The 25,000-nt window shown below is 41.6% G+C and overlaps 1 protein-coding gene across 3 annotated transcripts in view; it reads left to right on the top strand.

Moving 5' to 3' along the window:
- Positions 1-25,000, top strand: part of ZEB2 (zinc finger E-box binding homeobox 2) — a 113,956-nt gene that overhangs the window by 85,529 nt on the left and 3,427 nt on the right. For all 3 annotated transcript variants that reach the window (XM_069021302.1, XM_069021301.1, XM_069021300.1), the window contains 6 exons: positions 2,605-2,676; positions 8,957-9,145; positions 9,842-10,056; positions 12,552-12,660; positions 13,517-15,486; positions 17,476-17,656. In XM_069021302.1, the coding sequence (XP_068877403.1) occupies positions 2,605-2,676; positions 8,957-9,145; positions 9,842-10,056; positions 12,552-12,660; positions 13,517-15,486; positions 17,476-17,656 (2,736 nt within the window). The remainder of the gene's footprint in view (positions 1-2,604; positions 2,677-8,956; positions 9,146-9,841; positions 10,057-12,551; positions 12,661-13,516; positions 15,487-17,475; positions 17,657-25,000) is intronic.

Below are 25,000 nucleotides of genomic sequence, written 5' to 3'. Positions count from 1 at the left end.
TGCTGGCTGCAACATCCAGAGCTTTGCTTTGGATTTACAGCAGTAGCCCTGGATATTCAGAGTTTATATTCTACCAAATTAATGCTGAGAGGAAGAAAACTCTGTGAATATATGTTGGGTTTTTTGTTTGGTTTATTATTTTTTTTAGAAAGACAGAAAGTGCAGGGTCACAGATTTTAGGAAGGGTGCAGGTTTAGGTAAAGAAAAGTCATGTTTGAGTGTTGCAATGCTAGAGGTTAAATTGTGCCAGCGTCAGCTAAATGAGAATTAAAATGTACATGAAAAATTGCAGCGTGTACCCCGGTGACCTGCACAAAGCGAGAAGCAGAGCAGAGCCTTCGTGAGCCTTGAATAATTTTTGGGAAGCAACCAGACACTGTAACTTCTCTTTACCACAGAAGAAAATGGCAAGGAGGAAGGAAGTGCAGCAAAAAATCTTGAACATTACCACTATTATGCAAAAAAAAAAAAAAAAAAAAAAAAAAGCTGTTAACTGTTTTCCCCTTGCTGACTGGGTAGACATGCCCTCAGATGGAAAACTTCTGATACTTGTGACTCCTTACTACCAGAAATCACATGAGATGATCAAGGAAGAAAATCACAATGGCTATATTTATATCGAAGGCTGAACTTCTCAGAAACACTGTACCTTGATTAAAATTTCTGGGAGGCTGCAATAAAAATATCAGATGTGAGACTGGCACAGCAGATCAATTATCATAATTGACAACATTTTATTAATACATATTGAACTCCTAAATGTTTTGGACACAAGATAACCCCATGAAAATGATCCTTAGAGAGGCAGAATACCGGATCTGGGAAAAGAATCAAGGCTGGCTTGTCTGCTGTACAGTTTAAACAAATATTTTTCATCTGGTCTGCATATTCCATGCTTTTGTACAAATTTAGCATCTGTTTGTACCTGCATATTTTAACTTAAGAGCTTTCATTAATTTTTTTCCTCTTTTTTAAGCTTCAAAGCCATAAACATGTATATTTATACCACAGTATTGTACGCTGGCTGTAAAGCTCTGAATTAAGTCATTCTGTGCTTTAGTTTTGATTAGAATGATACAATTAGAACCTGTTATTCTACCAACTAATTACTTGTAGAATGTGACATCTGAAGAATACTACAAGATTACAAATTTAGGAATGAACTGAGAATGTGCTCTGTTTATATTATTCCCCTATCTTCAGTCAAATCATTGTCATGGAAATGGATTAACACTGGGACAGTCTCTGTCCTCATCAAAATCTTTCTCACAAATAAAAAAGAAAAAAAGAAATAAAAAAAAAGAGTAATAAGAATTTGAATGCTTCATGTATCAATAAGATTTTAATAGCATGCTTTGATCTTCTTGCCAGTCTATCACTTGATTGGCCGAGCAGCATCCATCTTCCTGAATCATCATCGACTGGTGCTTGTTTCTGGGAAATTCTCTCCTTTTTTTAAAAATTTATTTGGTCATTGTTGAACCACTTCTGGGTGCCTTGTGCCATTTTATTTCTTGCAAGCGCATCTCAGTGAATGATTAAAGCAGATTTTTTCACTTAAATCTCAAGTGCCGAATTCTATCACTTAAAAAAAAAAAGGAGAGGGAGAGGTTGTGTGTTTGTGCATGTCTTCAGATAGAGAAAGGCTGGCATTTAGAAGTTGAAAAGGCGAGAAAGAAACGCTCTGCATATTTTTTTTTTTGCCTGTGAAAACCCTTTGGAGGGTTAAATCTTATCCAGGCTGCATGTGTGAATACCTGTTGCACATGAACTAACAAATTAGCAGCAAGAAACTAAGTTTGACAGGCACTGCCAGGCAGGCTGAAACATCCAGGAAAATAAGTGTTCTCGCCAGTGATGGAGCCTCTTCTAAAAGCTATTTTTACTCACTCTGAATCCCCAGCTTCACAGAAAGTAAACTGATCCATAAAAATACATAGTAAATAATTTTACACATATCATGCTTATTTGCATGTGAATTAACCCAATTTATGGCCATAAAGACAGACTTTGTCAGTGCACAGAAGATGCAAACAAGTAGTAGGGGCAGAGAAGAAATGCCCACGGTTGAAGATTTGTCACATTTCTGCACCACTCAATATTAATCCTTGCTGTGCCTCAAACGAGGTTAAAATGACGGTGACAGCTCAGATCTGTGTGGCGATAGATAGATAGCGAGGGAGATACAAGCAGTTCTTACATTTTCCTTCTGTATTTGCATTTTCTTCCAGGTATAGATCTCACAGTGTCTGTTAACTGATTATTTCTCTTAAATAAGTAGGAAAAAGAAGAACAAAAAAAAATCCCTTTTTCTCACCCGACTGCATATTAGATTTGATATTGGGGAAAGCCCTTCGTTTACTCTGAAGAAACAGTTCTGTTTTCCACCACTGGCTGTCATGTTTAAAGTAAATAAGTTCTCGTCCCTTCGGCACTGCTGAACTCATTCAGTTCCCAGAACAAAGCCATTGTGTGGAGGTCCACAAGAGCCCTTTTCTCTCCTTCCCCGAGCGGGATCTTCCCCGGCACCGCAGTGTGCTCCCCAGCTTTGTGAGCCGTTCACTACCGTGCCAGTGCTAAAAGTGTGCATGCTTTATTTCACAGAAGAAATGAAGGAAGATTATGACACTATGGGGCCTGAAGCCACAATTCAGACCACCGGAAACAATGGTACAGGTAAGGCCTTGCATGGTGTGAGCACCACTTTTCTTTGGGATCACGTAGAACTAGCTGTGCATGAAGAATGAGAGTGACAAAACTATCTATTTCTTGTTTTCTGTTAAAAATTTAGGAAATATCGACATAATTCACCTGGTTTTTAATTTCCCTCCCCCCAACTTGACCACGAGAGCCCAGTGACCAATTCATGCAGTGAAGAGTCTTTGCTACCCCTCCTGTGTCCCACAACATTTTAGCCTTTAGTTCCTCCTTGTAGCTGCATCCTTGGGAGATAATAGTTCTCAGCAGTGTGAGGAGATGTTATCCCAGCCAGGGTGAACCTTGGATAAAGTAGCTGGGCCAAGATACAGTAACCTTTTAATGAGAGAAACTGTGCGAGGAGCTTGATAGTGAGGATGGGGTGCACCCTTCTTGGCAGCCCCAGATTCGGGTGGTGCACAGAGTGAGCTACTTCAGACACTGAAAACATCTTTTCAGCAAGACACACATAAACCCCTTACATAGATACACAGACACACACACTTTAAATGCATATTTATGAGATTATAATGTTTCTGGCTAATCTTTCTTTTCCCCTCACTTTTCACATCTCTTTCTTTCTCCTCTTCTTAGAAATCAATACATTTGGTGGCACAAGAAGTGTGACAGAGATATTTAGCAGGCATCACCTCTGAGCCATCTCTCTTTTTCTGTAGCAGAGCAAACCAGCAAAAGGTTTCTGTTGCTATTTTCTAATCCAAATGAATTCAGGGGTTTACCATGTTCTTTCCAAAGGCCCCACTCCATCCCCAGCACAGCTGAACGCCATACATCACCCCATGTTTCTTCTGCATTTTGTCACAATTTGAGATGTTGCAGATAGATTTACACAGCTAAAAGGAAGAGTTTTCTAGCATAAGTACATTTCTATGCATTCCATTATGAAATTTAGTTCATAGGTAATACTCTCCACAAATATTACTGTAAAAGGTGGTACCAAAGTCTTGCAAGGATTTTATTACTCACACTTTCCTAATGTTGGTAACACCCACATAAAACCCCAGTGCTCTTACTAAGCAACACAAGAAATTTACTTTATCATTCTTGAGGGGGGAAAATAATAGGAAAATAAAACCATGTCACTGCTTTCTTCATCCATTAGATTTACTATGCATGAAAGGAGGGTGGCACTGAGGCACATTACGTACGTACTTAATGATGTTGCTGTGCAGAACTGGCTACATACGTACCTCAAAAGCTTATTTTATTTCTAAGAGACGGCAATAAAGTGACAAATTGTGCTTAGCACTAGGAGAAACAGGACTTTAAAAGACATCTGATTCAGAAACAAGACTTGATGATTATCTGAATTACCATTACCAGAGCCTTTGAGGTCCCCTATCAGTCCATGTGACTTCCTTTGTGCATATTTTCCTTACCGTAACAGGCCTTGATTCTTTCATGCTTGCAATGTGGTCTGCTTGAAGGGGAAGACTTCATGTCCTCTTATTCCCTTCCCTTCCAGTATCTGATGGCCTTGCCTTCCAGCTCATCGTCAGCCTCACGAAATCTCTCCGGGGGCCAGGTGCCATGGAGCCCCTCTGCTAACCCTGAGTGGGGTCCATGGGGTGTCCTGCCTCTGTCCTGGGAAAAATAAGGGTTACCCCTACCCAGCTTGATGCACTGCAAACTCATGGCTCAAGGAGTGCTTTGCATTTAGGTGGTCTGCATTTGAAATGCGAGAGCTTCTCTGGGTGTTGCTCCTGGCAATTCCTTCCCCAAATGTCCTGTGCAAGTCCCAGGCTCCTCTCCAGCTACAATGGGAGGCTTGCTCAAATAATTGTCACAAGTTGCTCAGTGCTCTGATAGTGTTTAATTCAAATCTTTGTCACTGAGGTGTTCAGAGCCCCTTTCAGTGGAGGTTGATGCCTCGGCAGGTTGGGTAGAACATGTTTCTTTAATTGCTGCAGTCTCCATAGACTCATAAGAGCAATGCCAGGTTACTTAAGCATAATAAATACTCTGATAAAATAAATGCTTATGCCAATCTTTTCACCTTGAGTGGAAGATGCCAGGTGAGTCTGTGAGGACCTGTAGAATCCTTTATGGAGAGTAAAAGCTCCCCTTTGTGCCCAATGAGGTGCCTCAACCATTATTTGACAAGGAAAGGGAAGAAATCAGTCCCTGAGCTATTGGAGATCCTTCCTGGATAGTCTGGGACGTGTTCAAAGTTTTCTTCTTCAGCCTCACTATAGGCTTTGGGCCTGTCTTGAGTGCTTGGCTTTAATTTTTCCCTTCAGGTTATAGGGGGATTTAATACTGATGTTCAATAAAGTAGCTGAGGTGAGGCTGAGACTCAACCCAATGAAAAAACTTGGATCAGTGACTCCCTCTTCAGCAAAAGCCATTCAACAGTGACCTTCTGGTCTCCTTAAGCTATTTAGAGCATCCTACAGATTAATATGGGCTCTTCCAGATGGGCTAAGGAGGTCTCTCTCATTCAATACAACATGTCTCCCCCTCTTGACACCAGATTTCGCAGTGCTCCATGACCTGGGCTGAACACAGAGGCAGGAGATCCATTTTCAGACTCACTCACATGCATCTAACCACCAAGTTTCTGTAGGTGCGTGCTGTAGCTGTGGTGCATTTTTAGCATCAAATTCTCTGCAGAATGCCATTAGTAGAGAGAAAGAAAACGAAAAGAAAAGGTCTCCGTTATTAAATTATTCTGCTATTGTCAAAGTGGCCACTTCCTAGTGGTACTTAAAGAGAAATCTTGTTATCCAGACATTAATCAGCTGCATTTTTATAATGAGCCATGGAGGCTTCAGAGTGAAAAAGCAAAAATGACCATTAGGGTGAAAATCTAAGATTTTGTTCCTGCTAAATGAATTTGTAAATATTTCTGAGGATTTCTGCAATGGGGACTTGAAAAAGTGATGTTTAGCAGAAGAGGTTTTTAAAATGCAAATGAAGAAATTCTTATAGTTTATTTTATTCTACCTTGTATGGTTATTGCAAGTGGGATGCTTACAGAGAATAGATTAACAAAATACCTGTAAACAAACAGAAAAATGTTCCTGGTTTCGATTTCTAACATCTGACAAAATTCAAGTAAAGATCTCTTAAAATAATTTAAAGAAAGGAAAGAAAAACTTTCAGGGGGAGGAAAACAGAAGTAAAACTTGGCAGGTTGGAGGACAGGCCGTTTTCAGGCTGTAATCTGTGTGTACCAATGGGGGCCTCTCACTTCCTGGCTAATGAAGGCTGTGGTTTTATTAGCTTTGTTTGCGATTAAGGGCAGCTATCACCATCTCGCAGGACAAGTTCCCACACAAAATAACTGGTATCCCAAGCTCCTTGGACCTCTCTCCCACTTTATCTTGAAAGGTCCTAAATGCCTCCAAAGATAGCTTTCCTTAATGTGTTTTATTTTTATGTGACACAGCCACATCAGCTTTTGGAACTGAAAATATTTCTGCTCTCCAGGCTCCAATAATTAATTAAAAAAAGACTTATCTGGCAAGGTCACCCACCATAGATCTCACCGAAATTCTTGCCTTGCAGGAGGGGATGAGCAGTGTGTATGCAGTGTCAGCCCACAAGGAGTCTGGGAACATGGCTTTGTGCATGGATAATAAATCAGGGCATGGAGGGGGGAAGCAAGTCTTCCACCCAGAAGTCGAGAGAGAAACCTAATGGTTGTCAGATGGGTCTTTTTAGTACCACTGGGTGAGCTTCCAGCCATGTCTGAATTGTCAGTAACCTTGCTGGTGAGAAACTAGACCCACATGGTCATCTTTCACTGTTTGTGTTAATCTGCAGCATTGCCACACTGGTTGTATTGTTTCAGTGAAGGATCTATCAGCTTTTCCACTAAATCCCCTTGTTTTTAGGGGTTTATAATGTAGACATAAACATTTGCTTTAGCTCCTGGATTGCATGCACAAACGTAGAAGCTAAATAATCCCGAAAATTAGGAAGCCAAGGCCAGTAATATTGCAGCAGTCCTCCACAGCCTGTTGGATCAGCCTCCAGATAGACTTGGGGGCAGGAAGGAAGAACCTCATTTAGGTTTGAGTTTGGGACGGAAGCTCTTAGTCTTAACTCAGGCCTTGCTTGGTGGCTGGAATCCTAATCCTATAAATGCAATTGCAAAGTCCAAGTGCCCCTAGTTTACCTGGAGGAGAAAAGGGACATGTGGAACCATCCCATGGAGCCATCCCATTTCTCCTCTCTGGAGAAAAACTCCCCCTTCCTTGCTTTACAGGTAACATTTATTGGCTCATGGTCTAAATTTGGCAAAAATAAACTTGTTTCCCTTGGATTTATTGCTAAGACAAGAGAAGGAGTGGAGCTTGGGTAGTGTTAAGCCAGAGGGTGGATGACCTTGTAACGCTTGGAAGATCTAGGCATAACAGGGGAGTGAAAAGTTAGATTTAGAGCATAAAAATTAAAGCTTTAGCTTTTTTTCTGATGAAAACAAAAAGTCCTACACCTACTCTGATGCTCTTGTGCACGAAGTGTACTCAATAACCACCATTTTGTTATATTTCTCTCCTAAAACAAAATGGAGGTAGAGTACTCTGTCTTCTTCTCCACGCTCACGGTCCCCTTCTCTAGAAGCTGCTTTATTTTGGGGTTGAAAGAGGAGAATTTTTCCTCATGCTAATAACAAATGGTAACAGGAGCCGCAGAAGGACCAAGAGGAACTCTGTGGTGGTGTAGCCATTCCCTACAAAACCACTGTGTAGGAACAGAAGTTTCCTTCCAAAACCAGGGTCCTGTGCCCTGTGCCATTTGGTCACTGTCACTAAAATACTGCAGAACGGTTGAGAAGCTGCTCAGCTCATATGAAAAATAGGGCATATTTGTCTCAGCCAGAGGATTTGATTTTATCGGCTAAAGGGATGAGGTTTACAGAGACGGATATCTACTTTTATCGATGACGCCGAGATCAGCGCTTCAAATCAGGCACTGCAGGCTCCCAGTTGTGCCCCAGTCAGAGGTCATGTCTCGCTTTCACTGCCAGCATCACTGCCTTGCATTTCTTAGGAAGCTGAGGCGAAGCACTTACCCATTTCTAAACAGCAAGGAGCTGGTTAGTCTCTCATTTCCAGTGGTTACAAACCATAACCTGCTTGATTTCCATGTGTTTACTCCATGTTGGTCCCTGGAATCAATGAGAGCAGAATTGTGCCATTTAGTATTTTGTACTCCAGAGTAGTTTATGGTGTTTCCTCATTTTCTTATTTCACCTAAGCAGAAATACATTAAAAATTTAATCAATCATAAGCTGTTATTTCAGTTTATGGTCAGTTAAAAACAAGTATCTTTAGTTCCTTGCCACCAGCTGTGTCTTCCAAGACTTGTTAATAAACAAAGAAAAACAATTTAGAGGAAGAAAATCATAATCTCCTTTTTTTTTCTTTTCTAGTAAAATTATGTTATTATTTGTCCATAACATCACAGAGTTTTAAGGTCTTTCCTATAAGCAGCGTTCATACATGGAGGAGAAAAACATATTTTTAGTAACAGGATGCTTTGTGGCTGAGCATGTATTATGTTTCATGGACATTGCGTGGATAGTAAAAAATTGAGGTTCCATTTAAAGAAAAGACGTAAAACTCTTGTATGGACTGTCAGAGTGGTTTTGGGCTTGATGACCCTGTTATGGTCTAAACCATGTGGTTCTATTGCAGAAATCATGAATCAATAAGTTTCTAAAACTACCTATTCTCCCATTATAAGTTAATTTTTCAGGGAGGAAAGAAAAAGGGGGAAGATGTGAGAAATTTTCTTCTTGTGCCTGACAAAGAGCAGCCTGGGGCAGGACCTGTCTCAGAAAAGTTTGGTCTTTTAGTACCTGCAACTACCATCTCCCACATGAGGACTGACTCGGGGTCTGCATGATCCAGGGGCAGCTGAGCTCAGTCCTGTAGGTTGAGCTGGGCTCATACCAAAAGTTGTGGGACCCCCAGGAGCCCCATGAAGATTGTTCAGGTTCCAGCAATGAAAGATTACCTGCATTACCTAAGCCTCATAAACTTCTCCTGCTGCCTTGTAGAGCCTCTGTTCTCATTTATTTAACTGCCCTTACTTCCATCCACACGGGTGGAAAGCCCACATTAATTTTATTGGGAGCTGGAGCAAGGCCGACAAGAGCAAGGATCCAGCTGCAGCCCCAGCCTTGTAGCTCCAGTACATCTGCTCAACCTGTAACGTTGCTGACCGGCCCAAGCTCTCTGGGACGATGCGCTCAACCACCCTCTCTTTTCTCCTTCTCTCATTTCAGTTAAGAATGCAAATTGCACGTCGGACTTTGAGGAATATTTTGCCAAAAGGAAACTGGAGGAAGGAGATGGGCATGCAGTCAGCATAGCAGAGTACCTGCAGCGCAGCGACACAGCCATTATTTACCCTGAAGCCCCCGAGGAACTGTCTCGCCTTGGCACTCCAGAGGCCAATGGGCAAGAAGAAAATGGTGAGGCTGTAATTCATTTTTAGCCAGTATCCTGACCTCGTGCAGCTGTTGCAATTATAAATGCACTACATGCCTGGGTGTTTACCTTAAAAATTGAAGAACAGCTGCAGCGGCATGGAATTTCATGAGCAAAGATTGGGGCTGTAATTTCAGTGTATTGTGATTTTTTAGTCAGCACATTTGTATTATTTGGTGGGTGAACTATAGAGCTGAATTTAAACAGGAGAAAGGCTGCTGCTCTACTTGGGAGTTTGAGAAGTTTTAATAGAGTTTAAATGCAACAAAAGACAGAGTAGCCAGCCTATTTGCTCTCCAATGCCTTGATAAATAATTGGAGAAGAGTCAGTAGGAAGGATTCGGTCAATGGCATAAGTAACGTAATGAGCTGGGGCTGGAATGCAAATTGCCAATTGATCAGGAAAAGTATTTCTTAGTTTTCCAGCCAGCCAGGTCTGCGGGAGGAGTGATGCCCATAATTAATTTCCCGGCGGGGTCCAGAGCGGGCCCTGCGAGTCTGCCGTGGGCGTGCGCGGGTGCCGGTGCCTCCCGCTGCCGGTTGGAAGCGCCGTCCCTCCCTCCCGGGCAGCAGATTGCGGCGATTCCTCTCATACCATCCCGGGCAATCAGCCCATGAGCTGCCATTGATTTGCTGACCTTTTGGCCTGCCTCTCTTTCCCCCCCCATCCCGGGGCGCAGACCTGCCACCTGGAACTCCAGATGCCTTCGCCCAACTGCTGACCTGCCCCTACTGCGACCGGGGCTACAAGCGCCTGACGTCCCTCAAGGAGCACATCAAGTACCGCCACGAGAAGAACGAGGAGAACTTCTCGTGCCCTCTCTGTAACTACACGTTTGCCTACCGCACCCAGCTCGAGCGGCATATGGTGACACACAAGCCAGGGACAGATCAGGTGGGGGGCTGGTTTTAAGTGATTTCTTTCTGTAATAACCCCTTAGAGAAACGATATTGCTTTGATTGGCAATCATTATTAATTTTTCATGGCATTTTGAAGATGCAGATCTTTTAATGGTAATAGCTTTAATTGAGGTCTAAATGATTTTTTGATGGTCTCTTCTAATATGATTTAATAGTCTTATGTTCACGATCGAATGAGTGTGTTAATTTCTAATTTAGAAATTTTATTTGCACTTTAACTTGACTTTAGTTTCGTTTTTATGTTCCTCAAAAAGTGAATGAAACTGTAGCATTTTAATTATACATTATTAAACATCTCAGCAATTTTAATTCCATTTTTCACCTAGTTTTACTTTGCAGTGTTGCAAATAGGAGCTCCAAGACATACTAAAAGATCCACTAATATTTTTTCATTACTTTTTGAGTAACCTTTTCAATCACATGAAATTATGCATATTTTGTATAATCGTTTGTTAGACATAATTACACATTTTGAGAAGAACTCTTCCGACAGTACATATAGGCTATCATTTGTGATTGTGCCACTAGAATTGGGCATTGCTCTCATTTGTATAGCCCGGCAGCATATCTGCAATAAATCAAAGCCCTTTTTTCCTCAATGGGGTACATGTAATATTATATCAGCGCCGCATTTAAGGAAATGCTGTGTGTCTCAAACAGGTGACTGAGCTTCCCTAGTGCTCCTGGATGGGCTGGCGATAGACCTGCGCCACAAAATTCTTTACACACCAGCAGAAAAACTGCTCCTCGCTGGAGGATTACTTCTGAAAACCCATCTTAAGGAGGGCTGTAATGGAAACTCAAATGGCGTGGTTAAAAGTTGAATAAATAGATGTGTGCATTGTGTCAAATTATAAAGGCTTTACGCCATATTTCTTTTTCTTAAAAACCTGAAAATCACAATCAGCTGGATTTCTCTTGGTAGGTTTTTCTCAGCATAAGGTAAATTCAGTTAGGCAAACACACATCTTCTTAATCACACGATTTTTGCAATTAGCATTTTTAAGAGAACTGTATCTTTTGCTTGATCTTAAATCAATATAAATGGCTCCAGAGTGCTTTCTCCTATTCTTTCCTTCCCGTGGCTTCCCAGTAGACAAACACATTTTCCCATATATATTTTTCCTAACCTGATCCACCGTAAGGTTCTTCCTTTTGCCTCGTATCATTAAAAACACCAGGGGAGGGAACAAAACCCGCCTGGATATTTATCCAACGTAACCGCCTGAAATTTCACATGCAAGAGTGCGCTGGTACTGGCGCATTATGAATGGTAGCTTTGGTGTTGAAAAGTCCCCTCATTTGCTCATGGCATTTACAATTAGTAAATTAAAATGATTGTATCATATTAACAGTGGCACAACTAAAGTTTATAGTAGTCCTCGGAGGGCGATGGGGGGAGACAAAACAGCTGTTGCTGTTTGTTTATGCAACTCAGCAACATATGAGCGCGGGTCCCTCAATGGCGCGCGGCGGGCTGGGCTCTGCTTGATCTTTGAAGGTTGCTGCTGTTTGAACAAACCTCCCTGTGTCCCATGTAACACCATCTGTCTCGCCAGGAATGTGGGAAGAGGCAGCACACCCTCGCAGTTGTCATACCGTTTCGGCGCTGCCTTTTTTTTTTTTTCTCTTCTTTTTTTCCCCCTCTTTTTTCCCCCCTCCCTGCTCCTGCAAAAGGCTTTTGTGTCGTGGTTGCCTGCAAAAGGCTGACCTCCTACCTTGAGCATCCAGAGTGGTTGGCTACATGATTATCAAGATAATAATTATTTTTTAATTAATTATTTTTTTTCTCTCAAAAGTCAAAGTCATGGGGCTTTCCTTGCTTGTTGCAAAAAGGTCAGCTGCCTTTGATTATATCTTTACACCACTTTTAACTTTCAACTTTCTCTCACCCCTCAGAAGAGCACCAGGAGAAAACACGGCACAAAAGGTAGCTCAAGTCTTTCCTGCTGCTCTGTGATTTTAAAAAATATTTCCAGCAGCAGCTTATGCCGAAGACGCAATCTCTCCTGCTTGATAATGAATTAAATCTTACACAAAATGCCACTAACGACAGTGTTTCTCTCTTTACTCCACATGCAGTAAACAGAATTTTTAAACAAGCCAAGTCCCACATGTTCAGAATCTGCTAGGAATATTAAGAGCCACAAATCTACTTATAAAACTGTTTCTCTCATTGTAAGATACCTTAAAGCAACACATTTCTGATGAGAGACTTAGGAAATAATTCCAAAGCAAATATCGAATGCTCATGTGAAAGTACTTTCTCATTTGTTTCGGTTTACTGCCAACATTTTGATTTTTATTGCAACACTGATGAGACAAATAAATGTACATGCAGACCTTTTGGTCCGCTTGACGAATTCAGAACCACATTAATTCAATTTTTGTTTTTTAAGCTTGAAATTCATGGTTTCTCTTGCATAAAATTCATGTTGGTATCTCTTTTTTTTCTTCTTTTCCTCCCAGCACCAAATGCTGACCCAAGGAGCAGGGAATCGCAAGTTCAAATGCACTGAGTGTGGCAAGGCCTTCAAATATAAACACCATCTGAAGGAACACCTGCGAATTCACAGTGGTGAGTAGCGGAGGTGCTGGTGTGCTCATTTGCATTTTGTTTAATTAGCTGAGTTTTAAAGACTGCTTAAAATTTACACAGTTCTGCTTCTGGCTTCTTGGAGCTACTAAGGTATTTCATAAGTGATATCTGAGTCATCCTCATTTATCATGCTGTTAATACCACGGTCTTGCTGAAAGATTTGGAAATACTAAAGCTTCCTGCAAATAATATAGATTGTTTGGCAGTTTGAGCTCAGAAGCGTTCATTCATGGCTGTGCAGCGGGAATCTGAAGAGTCCATTATATTTTCCAAAATAAAAAGTCCCCCCGAGTGAAATACAACTCATATTCTCAGATAACAAGTAACTGCCAAGTGTCTCAGATTGAATGACTTGGGCATTTTGGCTCTCCTACTTGATGCAGAATTCAGCACACAAAATGTCACCAGGCTCTGCCCTGGCACAAACTGATGTGGATGTTCTAACATCAGGACTCAGTTTCTCATATTCAGTGAAAATTCCATTCTTGGGGAGTAAAAAAAAAAGAAACAAATCAAATTTGAACAGTCTTGATTTGATTTGATTTGATTCACTTCCCCACAGGGTACTTACCTGTGATTTGCCCTAGTCAGTCTGGAGCCAATCTCCCACCTTGATGGCTGTTGCCACCTGGAGACCTCGGGTCCAAACTGACCTCAAAACCTGTAGAAAGAGGAGGGTAAAGCAGTGGTGGTGTGTGGCCATATTCATAGAATTAATATTTCCCATACTATTAATCACTGTATACACAGGCAATCAGTTAGATATCGAATACAATCTCTTGCAATTTTAGCAGCAAGAATGATAAGTAACATTTGGTTTTAATTATCATTTTAGGTGAAAAACCATATGAGTGTCCCAACTGCAAGAAACGTTTCTCCCATTCTGGCTCCTACAGTTCGCACATCAGCAGCAAGAAGTGTATTGGTTTAATCTCTGTAAATGGCAGAATGAGAAACAACATCAAGACGGGTTCTTCTCCTAATTCTGTATCTTCCTCTCCTACTAATTCAGCCATCACACAGCTGAGAAACAAGCTGGAGAATGGCAAACCACTTAGTATGTCTGAGCAAACAGGCCTACTGAAAATTAAAACAGAACCACTAGATTTCAATGAGTACAAGGTTCTTATGGCCTCACATGGGTTTAGTGCAACTAGTCCTTTTATGAATGGTGGACTTGGAGCAACCAGCCCCTTAGGAGTTCACGCGTCTGCTCAAAGTCCAATGCAGCACTTAGGTGTAGGGATGGAAGCACCGTTGCTCGGGTTTCCTGCAGTAGGCAGCAATTTAAGCGAGGTGCAAAAGGTCCTACAGATTGTGGACAATACGGTTTCCAGGCAGAAAATGGACTGCAAAGCTGAAGAGATCTCCAAGTTGAAGGTTTACCATATGAAGGATTCATGCTCTCAAGCCGAGGAACAAGGAGTTACCTCCCCCAATATTCCCTCCGTGGGTCTTCCAGTAGTAAGTCATAATGGTGCCACTAAAAGTATTATTGACTATACATTAGAGAAAGTTAATGAAGCCAAAGCTTGCCTCCAGAGCTTGACCACAGACTCGAGGAGGCAGCTCAATAACATTAAAAAAGAGAAGCTGCGAACCCTAATAGACCTGGTAACTGAAGACAAGATGATAGAGAACCACAACGTATCCACTCCATTTTCATGCCAGTTCTGTAAAGAAAGCTTTCCTGGTCCCATTCCGTTGCATCAGCATGAGCGTTACCTGTGTAAAATGAACGAAGAAATCAAGGCAGTCCTTCAGCCTCACGAGAACATGGTTCCCAACAAACCTGGAGTGTTTGATAAGCAAACCCTCTTGCTGTCATCAGTACTTTCTGAGAAAGGAATGACTAGCCCCATCAACCCATACAAGGACCACATGTCTGTACTTAAAGCATATTATGCTATGAATATGGAACCCAACTCTGATGAACTACTGAAAATTTCCATTGCTGTTGGCCTTCCTCAGGAATTTGTGAAGGAATGGTTTGAACAAAGAAAAGTCTACCAGTATTCAAGTTCCAGGTCACCATCACTGGAAAGGGCCAGTGCCAAGGTGGCGCTGGCTGCCACCAACAACACTCCCACTAAAGACTCTTTGTCAGCCAGATCTCCAATAAAGCCTGTGGACTCTATAACTTCACCATCTATAGCTGAACTCCATAACAGTGTTACTAATTGTGATACTCCTCTCAGGCTAACAAAACCTCCTCATTTTACCAATATTAAGCCAGTTGATAAATTGGACCACTCTAGGAGCAATACTCCTTCTCCTTTAAATCTTTCTTCCACATCTTCTAAAAACTCCCACAGTAGTTCTTACACTCCAAACAGTTTCTCTTCTGAGGAGCTTCAGGCTGAGCCATTGGACTTGTCTTTACCAAAACAAATGAAGGAGCCCAAAAGTATTATAGCCACAAAGAACAAAACAAAATCTAATAGTGTAAATTTAGAACACAATAGTGTTTCTTCATCATCTGAAAACTCAGATGAGCCGCTGAACTTGACATTTATCAAAAAGGAGTTTTCTAATTCAAATAATCTGGATAAAAGCACTAACCCAGTATTTGGTATGAACCCATTTAGTGCCAAACCTTTATACACAACACTTCCACCACAGAGCGCATTTCCTCCAGCCACTTTTATGCCACCAGTCCAGACCAGTATTCCTGGGCTGCGACCATACCCAGGATTAGATCAGATGAGCTTCCTACCACATATGGCCTATACCTACCCAACTGGAGCAGCTACTTTTGCCGATATGCAGCAAAGGAGAAAGTACCAGCGGAAACAAGGATTTCAGGTAAAATGTTTCAACAGTTTTTTCCTTTGAAAGGCTAGAATTTAGTATTTTGTGATATGTCCTCTTACAGAAGAAAAAGCCCAAAGCTATAATCAACACTTCCAACAAAATTAGCAGAGTTTATTTAAGTCTGAATTTGGAAAGATGTGGTGCAGTAGGAAAATAAACTGCAGTTAACTTGAGTGCCTCTACTTGGCAGAAGCAGTACCAATTACTCTGAATATTATTTGGCATAATGACCTTTATTCTGTTAAGAGTTTAGCCATTTATCATTAGATTTGTATAGTAATACAGTAATAATAACAATAAATATCCATGAAAAATCGTATCCTAGAGAAAAAAAAAAAAAGGAAACTTCGTAGGGAAATTTATCTCTTCAGGGCATAGCTACATTTCACCAAAGAGAAAAGGAGCAGTGGGAGACCCCTTGGGAGGCACCTGCCACACTTGGACACAAAGTTGTATCCCTCTAAGCAGATGTCCGTACAGCCTCATAGACACTGTAATCCACTGAAAGCCTTCTGAGCTTCCTTCTCCATATTTTTGGGGGATTGTTCACCCACCATTCATGGGAAAGTTGTCCTCTCTTCTCATGAATGTCTGGGGGATGAAAAATGTTGACCCATAGCCCCTTCCCTCGGGCCACCTACTGCACTTCCCAGACTCCTAGTCCTCTAATCCTGCCAGTCATCTGGAACAGCTTTGAAAAAACCCCAGAGATTAAATGAAATTATTTGGAGAGGTAGCAGCCAGAGCCCTTAATCGCAAAGTCTTTCCCTGGACACGTAATCTGGGTCAGCACTTCTTTGTGCCCAGGTACAGCACTGAGTCCTTCCCTCGGGTTGTCCCAGAGACAACATGGGTGTAGCAAAGGATTTTGTGCCTTGCATGCCTCCAGTGAAGAGCAGCTCCACAGAAGTCTTGTACATTTATAGCCTTTTGCTGGGTGTATTCAGATACAATGTACAGAGTTTAGTTAAATGAGATTAACTGATTATAGATTAATAATTTTTTCTTACATTTGCGCCTGTTCCCCTATGTCCTATTACCATCTATTAGTAATTTTACTGACTAGTAAATGTTTTATAGTTTCAAATGTGAAAATCAGGTATGGTTTTACATTACAGACTGTAATCCCTCTTTGCACAATAGGAGCATAAATAGCACTGCACCTCCATAACAGCTGTTCCACTATTCCAATTTACAGTACATCTGCCCTCTTTGTAAATGTATTTAAGCGTATTTAATCTTCTCTAATATTAATTAGTGCAAACCTAGTCTAAGAAAACTGAACTGTGTGATAGCAAATGGAAATGTATGTTATCATGCAAGTTTGCACTCTCTTTGGATCAAGACAAAATAAATATCAAGAAATTTAATAATTTACTGATCCACATTCATTATTGCTTAATGCTGAAGGCTGTTTTAACATAGATAGAACATTGATAAAAAGTGTTATTAATATTCCCTATTTCAAATTACAAAATTAAATATAAAAATATAGCTTGAGGCCTTTAGTCGGGAGACATACATTTAAATGGATTGCATAATAATAACATTTGTACCTAAATATAAAATTCAATTAAAACCTTTCTACAGACACAGAATGTATCCAAGTTTTGGAATTTTGAAAGGAACGATCCCTTAGCTGTTGCTTACATTTACCTCTGTAAAATATTACAATACCTTTTGCTGGCCATGAAGAGCCTCCCCTTCACATTTTCTAGGAAATATTTAGTGCTGATATGGTAAATACTGTCGGTTTGTGCAAACCATGTTACTGCAGAGTGCTCAAAGACAGAAAGTTGGTTTGAGGCATAGAAGTAGAAGGCTCCTCATTATTTCCATATTTTCCACCAGCTTTAGTTTCATTATTCATATTCCTAAGCTAAGAGGGACCACCGAGGCGTGATTTTAACTTCCCTGGGATGGTTGGTGGGCAGGACTGGTGGTGAAAGCGGCTGTCGCTGACGAGTGGTTCCCTCACAGGGAGAATTGCTTGATGGAACCCCAGACTACATGTCCGGCCTAGACGACATGACGGACTCCGATTCCTGTCTGTCCCGAAAGAAGATCAAGAAGACAGAAAGTGGCATGTACGCGTGTGACTTATGTGACAAGACATTCCAGAAGAGCAGTTCCCTGCTGCGACACAAATACGAGCACACAGGTAGGGCAGCCGCGCACGCCGAGGGCAGGATTGAGGGCCATGCTGTGTTCTTCACAGTCTTTCATGAGTACATTTGTGCGGGTGCTGAGGCTTTCAAAAGATTCTTTTGCTCCCTTCGACTTCCTTGTTTAATTTTTCTTGATGGTTACTGCTTGACGAAGGACAGTTGGGTGCAATGGGGTGAATGTTGGTAGGTGCTGTGCGAGATTTCACGCAGATTGTGATGGCAGTTGTGGTAATCAGCATCTCCCAAGCCCTCTTGAAATGAGACAGGCCCTAGCACTCAGAAACAACTGCAACTTGGTCGACACAGAGTCCGGCATGGGAAGGAAGAGTTACAGTGTATTTCTGGTTTCTTAAGCACTCTCTGACCCTGCTCCATTTAATCCAATAAGAAAACTTCCACTGACACTAGCAGCATGAGAGCTGGCTCTGGCCAAGTTATCTGAAAGTCAACCATTCAGGGGGATTCCTCTCGCTGTGATTTTGCACACCAGCAGCACAAGCAGGTTGCAGTTCACTTTTTCACTTCCCAGTTAATGCCTGGGGAAGGTTCCTTTCTTTCCTGAGCAGGAAGTGATTTTTGTCCAGTTCAAGGAAGATTGCCAAAGCTCACCACGCACTGTCAGCTTAAAAAATACTTAGGTTTGAAAAAGACCTTCCATCACACCTATGCTGGCCATGGTTCCCCTTACAGACAGTGCTCCCTTCCCCACTGTCAGCCAGGACAGCTCTCTGAGGGCCACAAATCGGCTCAGCATGTTTCAGATAGGGGAAAATGGGACCGGAGCTTCCCAAATAATAGAGATATCAAGTTATGTTGGACAAAGGGAATGTGAATTATCATCTGAATTACTGTGCAGCAGGACATAAACCAAACTCCAACTTCCTAGTGTTAGAAAAAGTTTACTCAGGAGGAAACTTTCCTTAACTTTGAAAGTTGAGTCCCGCTTCAGGAAATGAAGCAAGTCACATCATCCTTCAGTCTCACCATGTGAGGGTAAAAACCTTATACCTCTCTATTAATACATCTTCCAGGCCCCACATAACCCTTTGGCTTTTCACAGATGAAAAATTTACAATTCAGAAGTGGACTGTGCCTTTAAAACAAAACACTTTACTTTGTTATTTTTCCTCCTTATACTTTTCTTCCAAATTTTAAGCTAATCCCACAAAGGAAAATACAAAAGGAAGTTAAAATACACGTGGGATTAGGAAAGAAAATTGAAAGCAACATTTTGGACTAGATCAGCCAGTTCATTGGTGGAATGTGCTTCCTACTACATTATTCAGATCAAATTGTTTATTCAGTAGAAGAAGCTTTGAAGGCTTTACGTCCCTGCACCTTTCCTCTCCTGAATGATTTTATTACAGCCATCTGCAAACATTATGGTTTACTACACTACTACTGTAAAGCTCTTATGTTAGAACTGGCCTTCATATATATCAGGATCTGGACATATGGTTGAATCCCATAAAGTTGGTAGTCCATAAGGTCGACAGACATATGGTTGAAAGGCTGAAAATTTGACAAGCTGAAATGTGTGCAATCACCTTGATTTGCAAAATAAACTGCATTTGTAATAGCAAAAATATGTTATGGTCTTGAAGTAGCATGGGAACCTACTGCCTAGAAAAATGCCACACAGCTGCAATGCAGGGACTCTTCTCCTGCTTCTTTCCTCTGTCCCTTTTGGCTTCTCAACTTCATGTCCATCAATTTTATGGGAGTCAGCCTTATGATCCAGAACATGTATAGGGTGTCAGATTTAATACGCTAGAACTAGAGCACATCATCAGGCTGGAGCCTGGCATTTAGGGACAGGAAGGACGATCTTGTGGCACTGGCAGTGAGAGCACTGCACTCTCCCCTGCCTCGCCACAGACTTCCTCTGTGAATTACAGCAAATTGCTTCAGCTTTCTCTCACCCTCACCCATCTGTGAAACATGGGGAAACAATACCAGCCCGCCTCTCTGGGGTGTTGTAAATATTAATTCATTAAATCTTGCGATGGAGCTCACTGGATGAAGTGGGAAGTGCTATTATCAAGGATGCATTTGCTTTTATGGAGCTGATGCCTTCAAATAAATACCTACTTTTGTTCTCTTAATCTTGTCTAGCCTCTGTTTTCAGGTAGCCACTTCAAGGCATCAGTTCCTTGGTGCATCACACTAGTGCTTGAGTGGTTGGGAGCTCTGAAGGGCTTGGCTGGGCCAGCCCCAAGACCTGATGCACAGCCTTCAGGAGGCACACAGCACTGGCACCCTGGCTAATGGCTCAGGTGCATCTTAAGTGAATTTCAAATTAATTTGATAGTTTCAGGCAGAGCTTGTAATTGCACTAATAACGTAGGTGTGAAACTGCAGTCCGTGTTCAGTGGAAGGAACCGAATTCAAAGTAACACCCTCTTCTGCCTTTGGGGTCATTGTAAGAGCAAGCCCAGATTTTTCAACCAACTTTTTGAAACCTAAAAAAGAGAAAAAACCTTTATTCTGAAAGTGTTCCTGTTTTCTGAGCAGCTGATCATGACCTGTTGTAGTTTCATTAAAAACGTGTTTTTGGAGGAATTGGAATGCTTCCTGTCTTTCCTGGAGAAGCACAAATAATGGATGATGTTTATACCAATCTCTTTTTTTCTGTGCAAAAGAATATATGTATTTTATTAGGACTTTGGGACAATCAGATTTTTATTTGTCACCCCTTCTCAAGGTCCATGTACCTATTACAGCCAGTGATAGAAAAAGGGTTAAAACAGTCAGACAGAGGCCCCTAAAATCTTATCACAGAGAAATTATTTGGAGCACAACATTGGCAGGTAAAATTACATAAGCTGCCTGAATCATTGTTTATTGTTAATCAAGTGTTGCGTTGTGCAGCTGAGTTTCCTTGCCAGGGCAAGAAGAATGGGATTTGGCCAGTTCTTTCTGTCAACCCAAAAACTTTTGGTAGGACCATGTGGCCAGCTGCAGGACAAAGAGCTCTCTGATTACCTCTGTACACCATGCCTGCCACAGCTGGAGAAGAGTAGAAAAAGGGCCCCGGATTTCACAATCCACAGTTTTTAATTTGTGCAATATTGGTGGTATTCTATAATATCTTGCAGCTTCATGGGGAGAAGGAAAATTTATTGTGTTACTGCAATGAGTGAATTGCATTGGTTCTGGCTCATCTGAAATTTAGTGTAGAGGCCACTGTTTGTTGCAGAACCAAATTCTGACAAGTTAATTTTGGTATGCCATTGAATTTTGAGAGAAGTTATGCGTCCCTCTTAGAGTTTGAGCTTCACAAGGCCCTATTTCCTTAAAGCCAGGGGATGCAGCACTGTGATTAGCGGGCAGAGCGTGGCAGGTAGCACAGGCATTCAGTTCTCACATGATTTTCCTGTGGAGTCTTACGGACTCATCCTAATTTGGTCAGGCTGAAATTAGTTGAGCCAATATGGGATGTGTCTAATCTCAGATTTTTCCAAGCTGCTTAGCACAAGGTTCAAGACACTTTCCTGACGAAAGAGGAAGAAGGTGGTTGCCTTCCTGGCAAACCATTGGTGCTTTGGTGAGCAAAATAATCTTTGTGCTGCCGACAAGGAGGGAAACCAGGAGTGGATGAGTGAACAGAAGAGCACCCAGAAGGGAGTGTCTAGAAATAGAGAAATATCCTGGCTCCTGGTCCAGTGATTGAGGAGTAAGGTGAAGGTTAGTGTTTGTCCTGCCCTCGCCAACGCCTGTGTCTGCCACACAGCAGCTTTGTTGTAGCTTCACAGGGGAACTCTCAGCGTGCCTGCTCCGCAACAAAAGCTGGAACCAGTTTTTCAGAATCCTACCTAGAAATTTAAAATCCTTTCATTGTTGTTCTATATTACATCATATTCTATTTTATTACTTGTGTGGGCTGTTGAGGGCCTCATAGCTGTGCTAGGGCTTTCATCCTTTCCTTTTCCACTGTATATTTTATTAAGACCTCTTTTTTATTTTTGTAGCTTTCATGCTGATGCAAGCACTAGTTTTATTTCCAGATTGATTCTGTAAACTAAATATTGTTCTTGAGCCTGGTAGCAAATCAGCTCTCTCTGGCTAGAATTTTGAATTCCCAGCTTGGGAGTTTTCTTTATTTAGAGCTTGATTCATAAAAAATTTACATGCTATTTAAAGGGGTTTTTTTCTTGCTTTACTCTGATACAAGTTTAGAATTCCCCATTTTACACTCAAATAAAGAAACAAAAAGGATATATTCTATGTTTGTGTCGGCAGACAAGGTCTCCTATTGAAAATGGAACAGGTGCAGCTTGGGCAATTATATATAAATTGCATTTATCTTGCACCTTTGACCGCTTTGCTATGCTCTGGCCACTAATCCACCTCCATTGGGACTACATCTAACATCCAAACCCCTGAGCAGCTTCAAAAGAACTGCCTTTAAAAAAAATAAAAACAAACTGTCACAAAAATATTTCCTTCTTTCTTCCGAAGAGTGGGATTTCTGTTTGGCCCCCTCCCACGCAAAAGAGACCCACTTGCCTTAGGCAAAGGAAGGGTGATATTTAGTCTGGGACCAGTGACAGCTTGTGATCTGATGTCTTGTGACTTTTATACCCCTGCAAATGGGAAATGCACAGCTTTTCAGTCAAAGACTTTTAGCCCAGGAAGATTGAGAGATACTTACTGTCAGAGATTTTGTTGTTGTTGTCTTGTTTTAACAGAAATGCAATTTTAGAGGCTTTGCAAACAGGTTAGTTATAATTTTCCCTCTGTAGATTGAGCATGGGCCCCCATGGGAACCTGTGTTTTGCAATGACGAAAAAAGAGGCCCAAACATTTTCTCTAGATATTAGAGAGAGATTTCTCACTTAATTTCATTGCAAAATGTGTCATCTACATCACTCATCCATCTGGCAAAACACAAGTGTTCCATGAGCCCTTCTGTGAGCTTCCTTGGGTCCATCTCTCCTAGCTCTGTCCCCCATGGATGACACAGGGGATCTTGGGTGGGATTGGTACAACCTGTGGGGTGGAATGTCAAATTTGCTTCCTTTTGACTTATCTCTACTCCAACGATGTTATGAATGTTGTGACATTGCTTGGCAGTGCTCTAGGACAAGGTGATGGCTTCAAAATGAACAAGAGTGAGTTTAGATATTAGGATTTTAGATATTAGGGAGATATTATTAGATATTAGGAAGAAATTCTTCACTGTGAGGGTGGTGAGGCTCTGGCCAGGTTGGACGGGGCTTGGAGCAACCTGGGATGGTGGAAGGTGTCCCTGACTATGGCAGGGGGTGGAATGAGATGAGTTTTAAGGTCCCTTCCAACCCAAACTAGTCTGGGATCCTGTGGTTTCCTAAAGTTGTAGGTCCTCCTCATCCACCTACAATTATCCCCCTCCCCAGTGTAAAATACCTTAGTCCAGCTTTGTTTTACGACCTACTAACACATTGTAGGGATTAACCACTCCTTTTAAACGGCTGAAATATTGGGGTTTGCACATGAGGGGAAGAAAATAATTCTTCTGCAAATGTTCGGAAACCTGATACATTTAAAAACATATTTCAATTAGTGTTGTAACAGCTGCACACTGAGCACTGCTAAGGTATGTTGTGTGGTGTCTGAACAAAGAACTTAGCCCAAGCTGTCAGGTTCCCTCAGATCAAAACTGAGGCCTTGATATGGATGTGGTAGACTAAATAGCTCTAGCATTGCCTTTTTAGTACTAACATAAATTAATATGAAAATATGAAGTATTTTAATCTATTCATTTCTAAATTAATTTATAAAATATGCATGATTCCCTGCCAGGCTACATCTGTGTATGGCACGAATGCCACATGCAAGGGGTGAGCAATGCAGGCAAAGACTGAGGGATGAGCACATCACCCAGCCTTTGGAAGGGTGGGTGGAGGCAAGTCTGGATGAGAAGCAGTGGTGGTGGTTGACTTCTGTTTCAGGAAAGGAAAAGTTCTGGGAGCTGGATGGAGCACAACTGTGGGGCGAGAATCATAGATAGAATGGTTTTGGGTTGTAAGGGATCATTAAAAGTCATCTAGTCTCTGCAATAACCAGGGAAATCTTCAACTAGACAAGGTTGCTCAGGGCCCCCTCCAATCTGACCTCAAATGTTTCCAGGGATGGGACAGAGAAGGGTGTAGTGGGCATCAGATGTAGTGTGCATCAAAAAAAATCAGGGAATTCGAAGTAATGGAAAACTATCGGTGGAGAAGTGGAAAAAGACAAGGGTTGGGCTGGTTGATGTTAGGGAAAAGTAAGTCAGAGGGAGGGACTGAGACAATGTGGGCAGTTCAGTGAGGAGGACACTGAAAAGGTGCCGAGGAAAAGCGGATAGTATGCGAGGAACAAAAAAAAAAAACAAAATTAGCAATTATGGAGGTATTAGTGAGGGGTCATCAGTGTGTTGCTCTGAGGGTAATCAGCAGGACAACTGGGTCATGGCAGAGGTTCATCCCATTGGGCATTGGTAGCACTGGGAAAGCTCCCACCTCATCCATGAGGGTTTTCCACTGGCAGTGCTGGGGTTTGGGAGTGCTTAGGCTGAGAGTGCTTTGGGATTTTAAGCTGATTTGAGTAAGTGACTTGATCGTGCTTAAATCTCCTGAGCTAAGACTCTGGGATTTCCCCTTAGTGGCTAAACTTGTGCCCTGAATCACAGGTAGCTGACTCCAGCTCTGGATTTGGTGCACCCCTAGGTCAAGGCTGGAGGTTCAAAGCCAAAATACATTTATAGCTCAAAGCCCAGAGTTTTCTTTGAGTTTGACTTTTAACCAACAGGTTAAATTGGCAGAAATGCAGATTTAGGAAACAGCTCACACAAGTAAGTCTGCTATAATTCAATATAATATCAAGTTTGAATTTTCAATTTTATTATAGAGGGAAATAAAGGAAAAAAAAGAAACCTTGTATGTGTGCAGGCCTAGGAAACTCTCTTAAAAAAAAATGCAGTCTGAGCCCTAATTTCCAGGCATCTACTAGTTTCCCTGTCACTTGGGTTACTTTAGCTGTGGTTTCTCCTGTATTTGCCTTGCTGCCAGATCTCCCCGTCATTTCATAACACAATTTTGGCTTCCTTGAGGATTCGTTAATCACACCTTATTAAATGTGAACTTTCACAGTGGGACTTGAAGGTAGCTGTGACTGGATTGAAAAAAAAATTAGCATAGTCCTTGGTACTCATTCTTAACAACTTTGCTATGAAAGTGGAGTTTTTTCTGTGCCTCACTTTCCGTGCTCTCATGTCCTGGGGAGAAAAAGCAGATCAGGTTCATAAGGGAGCAGCTTGAGTTTTCCTGGAAGTTGAGATCCTTCAGTGGTCTGAAAGCATTTATAATTTTTCCTGA

Source organism: Aphelocoma coerulescens, chromosome 7 (genome assembly GCF_041296385.1).
Source record: "Aphelocoma coerulescens isolate FSJ_1873_10779 chromosome 7, UR_Acoe_1.0, whole genome shotgun sequence".
In the NCBI taxonomy this organism is placed as follows: domain Eukaryota; kingdom Metazoa; phylum Chordata; class Aves; order Passeriformes; family Corvidae; genus Aphelocoma; species Aphelocoma coerulescens.
The sequence above is the reverse complement of the archived record's forward strand: the minus strand, read 5'-3'. Positions and strand labels throughout refer to the sequence as shown.